This window comes from Chiloscyllium plagiosum, chromosome 31, assembly GCF_004010195.1.
Source record: "Chiloscyllium plagiosum isolate BGI_BamShark_2017 chromosome 31, ASM401019v2, whole genome shotgun sequence".
NCBI classification, from domain to species: domain Eukaryota; kingdom Metazoa; phylum Chordata; class Chondrichthyes; order Orectolobiformes; family Hemiscylliidae; genus Chiloscyllium; species Chiloscyllium plagiosum.
The window spans coordinates 35,545,274-35,558,385 of record NC_057740.1 but is presented as its reverse complement, the minus strand read 5'-3'; the positions used below and the strand labels follow the sequence as shown (position 1 = coordinate 35,558,385).

Below are 13,112 nucleotides of genomic sequence, written 5' to 3'. Positions count from 1 at the left end.
GAAACAGACCCTTCAGTCCAACCAGATATCCCAATCCAATCTAGTCCCACCTGCCAGCACCCGGCCCATATCCCTCCAAACCCTTCCTATTCATATACCCATCCAAATGCCTTTTAAATGTTGCAATTGTACCAGCCTCCTCCACGTCCTCTGGCAGTTCATTCCATACACGTACCACCCTCTGTGTGAAAAAGTTGCCCCTTAGGTCCCTTATATATCTTTCCCTCTCACCCTAAACCTATGCCCTCTAGTTCTGGACTCCCCCATGCCAGGGAAAAGACTTTGTCTATTTACTGGATAATGGTGGGTGTGGGGCAGAGACCCACCTGTTATTTCAGATGTCTTTTATCAATGCTGTGATGGACCAGTTCTCAAAGTTACATTGAAAACTGCTGGTCGCTAATAAAAATTGCTTGCTTTTGTATAATGTTTTATCAAATTTTCTAAAAACATTTCAAGCTCTAAAAGGTATTCTTAAGTTACCAAATATTCAAGGGGCAAATGGAGGAGATGAAATAAATTCAATAACTGTCACTAGAGGAAAAAGTTCTTGTTATGGACCAGACCAGACCCCCTCAAAATATTTTAAGAAGGTAGCCTAGACCCTAAACTATCCTTATTGAGCAAAACACAATTTATTTAAACACTTCAGTTAAAATACAAATAAAAGAGCGAGAAATTTAGAATAACAACTATTGGTAAATTTAACTGAATAATAGATATACTACCTGTTACTAAGTAACTGTTCCAAAATATTGACAGCTGGAATGTAAGAACTGCAAATGCTGAAGATCAGAGTCAAGAGTGTGGTGCTGGAAAAGCACAGCAGGTCTAGCAGCATCCAAGGAGCAGGAGAATCGACATTTCAGGCATAAGCCCTTAATCAGGAAGATTCCTGATGAGGGGCTTATGCCTGAAACGTCAATTCTCCTGCTCCTTGGATGCTGTCTGACTTGCTGTGCTTTTCCAGCACCAATATAGTTACAGCCCAAAAACACACCCCTTGGCAAAAAGATAAATTTAGATTTTTATATGCAGTTCTCAAATTCAAGAGTAAATCACATCGAGAGATTGCAGCAAAAGTAGCAGTCATAGTTTTGTACAGCATGGAAACAGACCCTTCCGTCCAACACGTCCATGCCGACCAGATATCCCAACCCAATCTAGTCCCACCTGCCAGCACCCGGCCATTATCCCTCCAAACCCTTCCTATTCATATACCATCCAGCTGCATTTTAAATGTTGCAATTGTACCAACCTCCCCCACTTCCTCTGGCAGCTCATTCCATACACGTACCACCCTCTGTGTGAAAAAGTTGCCCCTTAGGTCCCTTTTTATATCTTTCCCCCTCACCCTAAACCTATGCCCTCTAGTTCTGGACTCCCTCACTCCATGGAGAAGACCTTGTCTATTTATCCTATCCATGCCCCTCATGATTTTATAAACCTCTATAAGGTAACCCCTCAGCTTCCGATGCTCCAGGGAAAACAGCCCCAGCCTTTTCAACCTCTCCCTATAGCTCAAATCCTCCAACCCCGGCAACATCCTTGTAATTCTTTTCTGAATCTTTTCAAGTTTCACAACATCCTTCCGATAAGAAGGAGACCAGAATTGCACGCAATATCCCAAAAGTGGCCTAACCAATATCTCGTACAGCTGCAACATGACCTCCCAACTCCTGTACTCAATACTTTGACCAATAAAGGTCAGTTCGGAGTCATTCACTGAAACTCCAAATCTTTTGGGACCCAAACAGCTGCTGATTGCTACAGCTGCAAAAACTAGAAAGTCTGATCTCTGAGAACTGGCCACTCCACTTTCATTGTTGCAACTGTTTTTGAAAAAAAAAATCCTAAAGGCCTCTTAAACTATTGACTTAGGCTGTGTCCAGTAGCCACTTCAGCACCTCTGCCTTTACAATACCTATCTTCAAAAAAAACCCCAGGACAAAATACAGAATAACCTCTTATCCGAACATTAATTATCCAAATTTCAGATTATCCAAACAAAATCTCAAGTTCCGTAAAAATGCTATCCATTATCCGAACTCTCAGTTATCCGAACCAAATACTCCCTGCCCGTCTCGTTCGGATAATCGAGGTTGTTATGTAATCTTTTTAATGTGACAGCATTGTCACAAATTCATGGGGCTAGAGACCAATTCTAAGAAAGGGTCACTGGACCTGAAATGTTAACTCTGATTTCTCTCCACAGTTGCTACCAGACCTGCTGAACTTTTTCAGCAACTTCTGTTTTTGTTTGTGTTTGTAAAACATGGAGAATTGAGGTAAGGGGTGCATTTTCAGAACAGGAGCCTGTAACTAATGATGCACTTTGTCAGGAAGGTTGGAGGAGCTAAATATTATTTAAAGACTAAAGAATAGAGACATTTACAAATTATTGTTCATGAATCATAACGAGTTAGCATCCAAGATCAGTGGATAACAGGAAAAGCAAATGGAATGTTAGCCTTTATTTCAAATGGAATGCAGTGTTAAACTATATAATACAGTCAGACCACAGCTGGAATACTGTGAACAGTTTTTTGCCCCTTATCTCAGGAAAGATATATTGTCGTTGGAGACAATCCAGAAAAGGTTCACAAGGTTGATACCAGGTATGGAGGATCCCTCTTCTGAGGAGAGATTGAGTTGATAGGGTCTATGATCATTCAAGTATAGAACAATTTAAAGTTACTTTATTGAAACAGGCATGATTCTTCCAGGACTGAACAGAGTTGGTGCAGAAAAATGGTTTCCCCTTGTAGAGAGAGTGTCAGACCGGACTGCATAATGGCAGAATAAGAATTTGGTACACTTAAATCAGATGAGAATCTTCAGTGGAATTCTTTACCAATGAAGGGCTGTCGAAGCGGGATTGTTAAGTCTGTTCAAGGTTGAGAGAGATTTTTAATCAGTACGGGAATCAAGGATTCTGGGAAAAATGGGGGAAAGTGGACTTTAGGGTTATCAGATCAGACATGATCTCATTGGTGGACATGCAATCACCAATTTTAAACTAAGTGACTGGTCAATCTGCTTTAAAGACGTGCTGTTTAGGAGTAAAATGTTGATAATATTACATTTTGAGTGGAAGTTTTGATTTTGGTTGAGGCAGAACAGGTCTCTGAAATCTGAGTTAATAAAAGCAGAGGAATCATCTGTTTGAGCCCAAACTGATTATTGTCCTCATTATCTGATGGTGATTTGGAGATGCCAGTGTTGGACTGGGGTGTGCAAAGTTAAAAATCACACAACACCAGGTTATAGTCCAACAGGTTTAATTGGAAGCACACTAGCTTTCGGAGCAACACTCCTTCATCAGGTGATCACCTGATGATGGAGTGTTGCTCCGAAAGCTAGTGTGCTTCCAAATAAACCTGTTGGACTATAACCTGGTGTTGTGTGATTTTTAACATTATCTGGTGAGGTTACATTAAATATTCATATTGTTTTTCTTTTCTAATGGTTTTGTTTCAAGGTTCTTTACAAAGTTTGGGATAATTGGAGGCACTGTGTACATCATTTATGACCAGGACCTATTTGGAAATGGGGAGCACAGTTTGGAAGTATTGAAAACTGTTTCAGCTGCGGTCCCAACTGCAATGGATCACTGGGCCAAGTATTTTGGCGTGGAGGTACAGTATATAAGCTGAGCAAATTTGTTTGTTTTTAATTCTTTGTCTCCTCTTTCCTGCTCCTGTTTTGAGCTGGGCTGCCATTGATACCAGAAATCAAGAGAATGTGGTGCTGGAAGAGCACAGCTGGTCAGGCAGCATCCGAGGAGCAGGAGAATCGATGTTTCAGGCATAAGCCCTTCATCAGGATACCAGAAGTCTTCAGTTAAATTGCTAAGGAAGCTTTATTTCTGGTGTGAGTTCAGCATGAATGTACAGGATTCTAGTTGGGTGCTTGAGAAAGAATATGAAAAAAATTGTGCCGAAGAAGGTGCTGATCCAACTAGCTGGGTTGTTAGGACATGGCAAGCTGGAAAATGTTAGTCCATTCTTAAGGATGCAAAAGCAGAACATTTAAAAATACATAATATAATCAAGCTGAGTCAGTTTGACTTCACAAAGGGAATATCATTCTGCTCAAATTTATTGACATTACCATCAAGCCAGGGTGATCACCTCTGGTTCGATGCAAAGTGTTGGAGAGCAGAGTGGGAGCAACCCTATCATGTAGAGAAATGTCCAGCACACAAAATGGAACAGATCTACCTCATCAATTACTGTCCATTCAGTCTACTCTCAATCATCAGTAATGTGGTGGAAGAGGTCACCAACAGTGCTGTGAAACTGCACTTGCTTAGCAATAATCTGCTCACTGTTGTCGAGTTTAGGTTCTGCCAGGGCCACTCAGCTCCTGGCTTCATTACTTCAAACATAGACAAAAAAGCTGAATTCCAGAAGGGAGGTAACAGTGACTGCCAGTGACATCCAGGCTGCATTTGACTGATTATTTTCTCGTGGACCTCAAGCAAAACTAGAGTCCATGGAAAGCAGGATTAGAGTCGCCGCTTATAAGAATCATACCCAGGACAAAAGATGATTTTGTGGTTGTTGGAGATCAATAATCCTAGCTCCAAGACATCTGGAGTTCCTCGGGGATAATGTCCTAGGTCCTGCTATATTCAGCTGCTTCACCTTCCGTCCGTCTCTATCCGAGGGTCAGAAATGGAAATATTTTTTCATGATTGCACTATGTTCAGCACCATTCATGATGACTAAGATACTGAAGCAGTCCATACCTAAATGTAGCAAGACCTAGACAATATCCAGCTTTGAACTGACAAGTATGAAGTAACTTGCATGCCACATCAAGTGCCAGGCAATGACCATCTCCAGTTTGGGACAATCTAACTAATGGCATTGCCATCACTGAAACCTTAATATCAACATCCTGGGGCTACCATTGACCAAAAGCTGAATTAGACAGGCTTTATAAATAGTGGTTTCAAGAGCGTGTCAGAGGCGGTAGCAAATAACTCTCCTCCTGATGTTCCAAACTTCATGTACGAGGCAGAAGTCAGGAGTGTGATGAAATAGTCAAAAGAGCCTGGATGAATGCAGCTCTGACAATACTCAAGAAGCTTGACATCATCCAGGACAAAGTAACCCAGTTGATTGGCACCACTTTCACAGACATTGATTCCTTCCACTGCTGACACTCAGTTGCAGCAATGTGTACCATTTAAAAGGTGCCCTGTAGAAATTCACCCAGGCTCCTTAGACTGAATCTTCCAAACCCATGACCACTACATCTACAAATACAAAGGCAGTAATAGGTGGGGACCCTGCCAACAAGTTCCTTTCTAAGCAACTCCCCATTCTGACTTAGAAACATACTGTCAGACCCTTGGTGTCACTGGGTCAAAATCTGGAAACTCCCTTCCTCATGACATGATAGGTGTACCTGCACCAAATAGATTGCATTTGTTCATAAAGGCAGCTCACTATCACTTGAGAGGCCAATTAGGAATGGGTCCTAAATGCTTCACCAATCAGTGACTTGTACATACCATGACTGAATATTAAAAAAAAACTGGCATTCCTTGAGAAGGTAACAAGCAGGATGGATAAAGGCAAATTATTAGGTGTAATTTTGAACTAATTTTGAAAATCCACATATAAGTTACTGGACAACAGGGTGTTTAATAAGATAACATCTTACGGTTTTGGGGATAGTATACTGGATAGAAGATTGCCTAACCAATAGAAGACAGAATTGGGTTAAGTGGAGGCATTTTACAGGTGGCAACCCGTTATCATGTGGATCAGTCAGAAGTCACACAATACCAGGTTTATTTGAAATCACAAGCTTTCAGTGCTCTTCCCCTTCATCATAACCTGATGACATGTGACTTCTAACTTTGTCCACCTCAGTCTCACAGTGGTGCTTCCATGCCTGGGTGACAGCTATTTGCAAATATATATTGATGACTGGAAGGATGGAAGTGAATATACTATAGTCCAGTTTGCAGAGGACAAAATAGATGAAAAGAATGTTTTAAGAATGACAGGCATATAGACAGGTTAAGAGAGTGGGCGAGAGCTTGGCATATGGAATATGATGTGGGAAAATATGAGGTTAGGCATATTGGTTGGAAGAATAGATGAAAAAATATTATTTATAAAATGTTATTTATTTCTAAACTTCAATCAAATGGGAAAGGCTGCAACAAAATGCTAACATTTGCAAGTTCAGTAGGTTATAGGGAAGGCAAATGGAATATTGGCCTTTTGATTTCAAAATGAATGGAGTTTTTAAAAATAGGGAGGTCTTGTTAAACTACATGAGGTGTTAGAATACTGTGAACAGTTTTAGTCCCTTTATCCTAAGTAAGGATATACAGACCCCACCACCAAAGATATATTTCCCTCCCTACCCCTATCAGCATTCCAGAGAGATCATTCCTTTCGTGACTCCCTCATCAGGCCCACAGCCCACACCCCACTCCTGGCACCTTTCCCTGCCACCACATGAAGTGCAAAACCTGTGCCCACACCACTCCTCTCACCTCCGTCCAAGGCCCCAAGGGATCCTTCCACATCTGTCAGAAATTTACCTGTACCTCTACCAATGTCATCTACTGTATCTGTTGCACCTGATGTAGTCTCCTCTGCATTGGGAGACAAGACGCCTTCTTGCAGATCATTTCAGAGAACATCTCTGGGACACCCGTACCCACCAACCCCATCGCCCCGTGGCTGAACACTCCAACTCCCCCTCCCACTTCGTCAAGGACATGCAGGTCCTGGGCCTCCTCCACTGCCAAACCGTTACCACCCAACGCCTGGTGGAAGAAAGCCTCATATTCTGCTCGGGATCCTGCAACCACATGGGATCAATGTGGATTTCAACAGCTTCCTCATTTCCCCTCCCCCACGTTATCCCAGTCCCAAGTCTCCAACTCAGTACCACCCTCCGGAACTGTCCAACCCTCCCCCCTCTGACCTTCTCCCTCACTTCATCCACCTATCACTTTCTCAGCTACCTTTCCATAAACCCCACCCCCGCTTCCCATTTATCTCTGTCCTGGCCCACAAGCCTCATTCCTGATGAAGGGCTTATGCCCGAAACATTGATTCCTCTGCCCCTCGGATGTTGCCTGACCTGCTGTGCTTTCCCAGCAACACTCTCTCAACTCTGATCTCCAGCATCTGCAGTCCTCACTTCTCTAAGTAAGGATATAATGGCTTTGTAGACAGTGCAAAAAGGTTCACTAGTTTGATTCTGAGTACAGAGGGACTACTTATAGAATCCCTACAGTGTGGAAACAGCCCCTTCAGCCCAATAAGTCCACACTGATCCTCCAAAGAGTAATCCACCTGGATCCATTCCCCTACCCTATATTTACCCCTGATTAACGCACCTAACCTACACATTCCTGAGCACTATGGGCAAGTTAGCATGGCCAGTCCACCCTAACCTGCACATCTTTGGACCATGGGAGGAAACCATCTGGAGGAAACCCACGCAGTATCGGGGAGAATGTGCCAACTCCACACAGACAGTCGGCCGAGGCTGGAATCAAACCTGAGTGTCTGGCGCTGTGAGGTAGCAGTGCTAACCACTGAGCCACCGTGCATGTCATTCTTAAATTCCAGTCTCAGTGTAGAGTTTCTGTCTGAAATGGCTTAACAAGCCAACTAGTTGTTAGTGTCTTGAGAATAATTTCTGTTAAATCTCTGATGGGATGTGTTCCTCACTGATGAGACCAGCATTTGTAGATCATCCCTAATTGCCCTTCAGCTGAGTGTATTGTTGGGCTGTTTGCAAGAGTGTTAGTGGATAGGTGAGGATTTTATGACAATTCATGGGGAGTACCAATGCTTTAATTCCAGATTTTATTAATTGAATTTAAATTCTTTGAACTAAATTTTTGTTGTGGTTGGTTTTGAACCCACGTCCTGAGAACGTTAGTCGAAGTTACTCGTCCTGTTGCATTCCACTCTGCCACTGATGCCCTCAAATTGCGATATTTTTGCGTGTCCAATATAAAAAGTTGTACATATGTGTGAACTATATAAATGTGAGTGTATATGTTCTGTTTGTAATTTGAACCATGGCAGTAACACCTATACATATATGTTAAGCGATGATGCATGAATTACTGAGAGCATCTATGTAAAATGGAGCTAACTCGGCACTGTATAGAAAATACTGACCATTTTGTGTGAAAGGAGCAGCTGTAGAACTACAGTGTCTAACCATTTTCATTCCCTTCACAGTTACCAGAGGTTCCCAAGCTGAATGTTCCCGTTAACGAATACTGGAATTCAGGTAAATAGGGGGTTGGTTAGCTCAATTAGCTGGACAGCAAATTTGCAATGAAGTGTAATGCCGGTGTGGGTTCAATTCCCACACTAGCTGAGGTAACTGTAAAGAACTCACCTTCTCAATCTCTCTCCCTGTACTGTGGTGTAGTGACTCTCGGTTTAAACCTCCACCAGTCATCTGTCTTTGAGAGATTAGTCCTGTGGTCTGGTAAGATTATAGTGACTTTCACTTCTAGGGTACATGAGTAAAATCTCTAAAGATAGACTTCAATGGAAGTTTGCCCAGCTTCGTACCAGCCTTTAAAAAGGCAGTTCAATCAGTTGCTAAACTGGTGAGCACCTGGAGTTGCAGTGATTGAAGATGACTAGATTGTGGAAAAGCACTGGGACCCCTGATCCTTCATCTTTTTTCCAGCAGTTACTGGATCTTGAACAGTAGCAGCAGTTGAATATATAGTTAAGGGGAATATTGAAACAAAGGATGAGTGGTGTTATGCCTGTCGTTGGGTGTGTTTTGCCTCTTTTGAGAGTGGGTCAGGTGACCTGGCACAGGAGCGATGGGACACAGTAAGTCTGACTGGAGCAGAGAGGTGTATTCCCGATTTAAGTCTACCTTGTGTTGTAATGGACAGCCAACTTAATGCTGTGAAAAATGAAATATATAACAAATTCTAGGGAGATGCCAGCTTTACACAATTGGAATCGTTGACTCTAGATGAAGAGTTAGCACAGGTACGTGAGGCTGGTGCTTTGTGCTATACATTCTATGACCTGAAGAATATTTTGAGATATAATTCACAAGGTTTTAATTATTTTTGTTTTGCCACGTTGGACCATTCTGCTACTAGGCAGATAAATATCTCAGAAATGGGAGGAGCATTCTGAAGATTGGGTGACTTCTTTGGATAACTTATAAAGACAATAAGAAATAAAGCATAAATATGCGAGAAATGCCCAAAAGAGCTGTTGACAGTTAGAGATACTTAATTGGCCTTCCTGACATTGAGCCATAGCTAATCCATGAAGACGAAGCAACTGAATATAGGTTTGCTCACTGAGCTGGAAGGTTCATTTTCAGACGTTTTGTCATCCTACTAGGTATTTCGTCATCCTACTAGGTAACATCTTCAGTGAGCCTCTGGATGAAGCCTCATCTAATATGGTGACGAAATGTCTGAAAATGAACCTTCCAGCTCAGCGAGCAAACCTACATCCAGAGGCCTGTGACCAGTGGAGTGCCACAAGGATCGGTGCTGGGTCCTCTACTTTTCATCATCTATATAAATGATTTGGATGTGAGCATAAGAGGTAGAGTTAGTAAGTTTGCAGATGACACCAAAATTGGAGGTGTAGTGGACAGCAAAGAAGATTATGTCAGACAGAATCAGATGGGCCAATGGGCTGAGAAGTGGCAGATGGAGTTTAATTCGGATAAATGTGAGGTGCTGCATTTTGGGAAAGCAAATCTTAGCAGGACTTGCACACTTAATGGTAAGGTCCTAGGAAATGTTGCTGAACTAAGAGACCTTGGAGTGCAGGTTCCATTGCTCCTTAAAAGTGGAGTCGCAGTTAGATAGGATAGTGAAGAAGGCGTTTGGTATGCTCTCCTTTATTGGTCAGAGTATTGAGTACAGGAGTTGAGAGGTCATGTTGCGGCTGTACAGGACATTGGTTGGAATATTGCATGTAGTTCTGGTCTCCTTCCTATCGGAAGGATGTTGTGAAACTTGAAAGGGTTCAGAAAAGATTTACAAGGATGTTGCCTGGGTTGGAGAATTTGAGCTATATGGACAGGCTGAATAAGCTGGGGCTGGAGCGCCGGAGGCTGATGGATGACCTTATAGAGGTTTACAAAACTGAGGGGCATGGATAGGATAAATAGACAAAGTCTTTTCCCTGGGGTGGTGGTGTCCAGAACTAGAGGGCATAGGTTTAGGGTGAAAGGGGAAAGATATAAAAGGGACCTAAGGGGCAACGTTTTCACGCAGAGGGTGGTATGTGAATGGAATGAGCTGCCAGAGGAAGTGGTGGAGGCTGGTACAATTGCAACATTTAAAAGGCATTTGGATGGGTATATGAATAGGAAGGGTTTGGAGGGATATGGGGCAGGTGGGACTAGATTGGGTTGGGATATCTGGTCGGCATGGACGGGTTGACCGAGGGTCTGTTTCCATGCTGTACATCTCTATGACTCTATAACTAGGCAACTGAGTTAGGTAATGTGGCTGTGTTACACTCGGATGGCAAAAACCTGTACCATGCAGAATGCCTCTGGTAAGTTTGCCTATACCGGTTGGAAAGTACTGAGCAGAATCTCAAAATTAACCAGCTTTTATTTAACTTGCTTTGCAGGTGTTGAAGCTACCGCATGCTTCTTGTCCGCTGCGCCTACAAAATGTAACGAATACACTCAGAAAGGCTGGCAGTACATCAAGAACTTAACCAATAAAACCGAGTAAACCGCTCCTTCATTATAATAGTTTTTGTTCATGACCACAAACTGTAACAAAGTGTAAATACCTACATGATAAAATGTTTTTGAAATTACCTGTGACCGTTGTCACACTGTCAGGGAAAGGAATTAATATTTAATACACTCAGAAACTAATGTAAGTTACATGTGTATTATCATTGTCAGTGTGATTACTACAGTCCTCTTTCAGGTTGATGATTTGGAGGGCAAATAAAAGACCCTGGGTGGGATCATAAATATCACTCCATTTCTTGACTGTGAAATATTAAGACAGATCTCCTAGATGTATTGGTGGAGAGGATGAGATACGTAGCTGGGTTTGAATAAGTGACCCAGGATCCTCCCCAGATAGGATGGAGAGTTATGTGGGATGAAGTCCCATCTTACCAAAGACAAGACTTTCAATTATATCTAAGTGATTATAGTCTCTACTGTAGTAGTTTTTGTCAGTTTCAACAAACCTATTTGTACTTTTGAAATGTTTTATTACTCCCATACCACTTACCCACTCAGTTATTGTGTCCACAACACCAAAAGGGTCTGGTCAGCCCATCCTGCCTGCCCAGCTGAATGAACTAGCTGCCCAATGGAAACCCGCTTACTAGTATCTGGTCTATAATCTTATAGGTTCCAGGATTTTCAGTGCAAATTCAGGTTCCTTCCATGTGAGCTGAGCAACACCAAACTGGACAGTGCCCGACCTGCTGTGCTTTTCTAGCACCACTCTAATGTAGACTCTGATTTCCAGCATCTGTATCCTCACTTTTGCCTCGTGATTTTCAGACACCCACTACTCTCTGGGTGAAAATGATTTTCCGCCTGTCTCCTCTAATGCTTCTTAGCTCTCTGTCCCCAGCAATCGACTGCTATGATACAAGGAAAGGGTCTTTTCTGTCCACTTCATCCAACTCCATCGTTATTTCACCCCCTCTGTTCAAAGGAAAACAACCCTAGCCTATCTAACTCTGTTTGCAAAACTGCAATTTTCAAATCCTGGCAGGATTCTTTTAATCTCTTGTGCACTCTAAAGCAGTGATACACTTTTGAAAATGTGGTGACCAGAACTGTCAACAAAACTCCAGCTCTGCCTAATCACTGCCTTGTATCGCTCCATTGTTACATCCTTGCTCTTTGTATTCACTACCTCATCCAGCGAAGGAAAACTGCCCACATGTATGTACCACTTTATCTCCGTGTCCTGCCACAGTCACTCATTTCCTCTACCCCTGCCAATGCCCTCCTGTTTATTTCCTTGTTTTGTTTGCCATCCCCAAATGCATTACCTTGCACTTCTACAGCTTGAATTCCATTGCCATATTCTCACCCACTCAACCAAACCATTAATGTTTTCCAGTAGTTGATAGCCATCTGTTTCACTATCAACTACCTTGCCAATTTTTTTTTAGTTGTTTGCAAATTTCCCAATCATTGCCTCCCACATTTAGCAAGGGACCTAATACAGCCTTGTGGAACACCACGGAAACCTCATTCCATTTGCAGAAACATCTGTTGGCTATTATCCTTTGTTTCTATGGCCTCGATTGGAGAGATTTAATTATGGACAGAGATCGCATAGACTGGATTTCTCTGGAGCAGAGGAGACAGTTGAGGCAGAGAATTAAGAGTTATACACAGGGAGAAACTTCTCCACTTGGTGGAGGGATCAGTGACTGGAGGCATAGCTTTAAGGTACAGACAGAAGATTTAGAAAAGGATTTTGAGGATTTTTTTTTCATTCGAAGGTTGGTTGAGACAGAAGCTTTCAAGGGCCTGTTTCCACACTGTAATGTAATCTAACATTTAAGGAGCATTTAAGTGTGCAGTTGCAAAACCATGAGATACAAGGCGATGGGCCAAGTGCTGAAAAATAGGTGCTTGCTTTTGACTGGTGCAGGCCTTATGGCTGAAGGGACTTTTACTCTCCTGTAGGCCTCCATGTTTGCTGTCTCAGAATCGATTTTGGATCAAACACACCATATTCCCCTATATACCAAGGGCTTTAACTTTTTTTTAGCAGTCTGCCTTGTGGGACCTTATCAAATGCCTCACTAAAATCCATGAGAAATATTCACTGCAGTTCCCTCATCAGTCCACCTTGTTACACACTAAATTGAGCTCTATTTCTATTTTTTCCTTTTTATTCTTTTTCATAACAAACTAAATTAGCAAGATAGGACTTGCTTCGCAATAACCTGTTCACTGATGCTCAGTTTGGGTTTTGCTAAGGCCATTCTGCTCCTGACATTGGCCTTAATTTGAACATGGACAAGATAAGTGAATCCCAGAGCAAAATGAGAACAACTGTTCTTAATGTTAAGGCTGCAATTGACCTACTATGAGAATGTGTCAATGAA

General features: G+C 42.3%; 1 protein-coding gene across 1 annotated transcript in view; it reads left to right on the top strand.

Annotated features, from left to right (window-relative positions):
* The window catches only part of micos13 (mitochondrial contact site and cristae organizing system subunit 13), a 13,274-nt gene extending 2,279 nt beyond the window's left edge, over positions 1 to 10,995 (top strand). The window contains exons 2-4 of the mRNA XM_043721361.1: positions 3,482 to 3,638; positions 8,238 to 8,289; positions 10,638 to 10,995. Coding sequence (XP_043577296.1) covers positions 3,482 to 3,638; positions 8,238 to 8,289; positions 10,638 to 10,744 — 316 coding nt within the window. The 3' untranslated portion in view covers positions 10,745 to 10,995. The remainder of the gene's footprint in view (positions 1 to 3,481; positions 3,639 to 8,237; positions 8,290 to 10,637) is intronic.
* Positions 10,996 to 13,112: the final 2,117 nt, after the last annotated feature.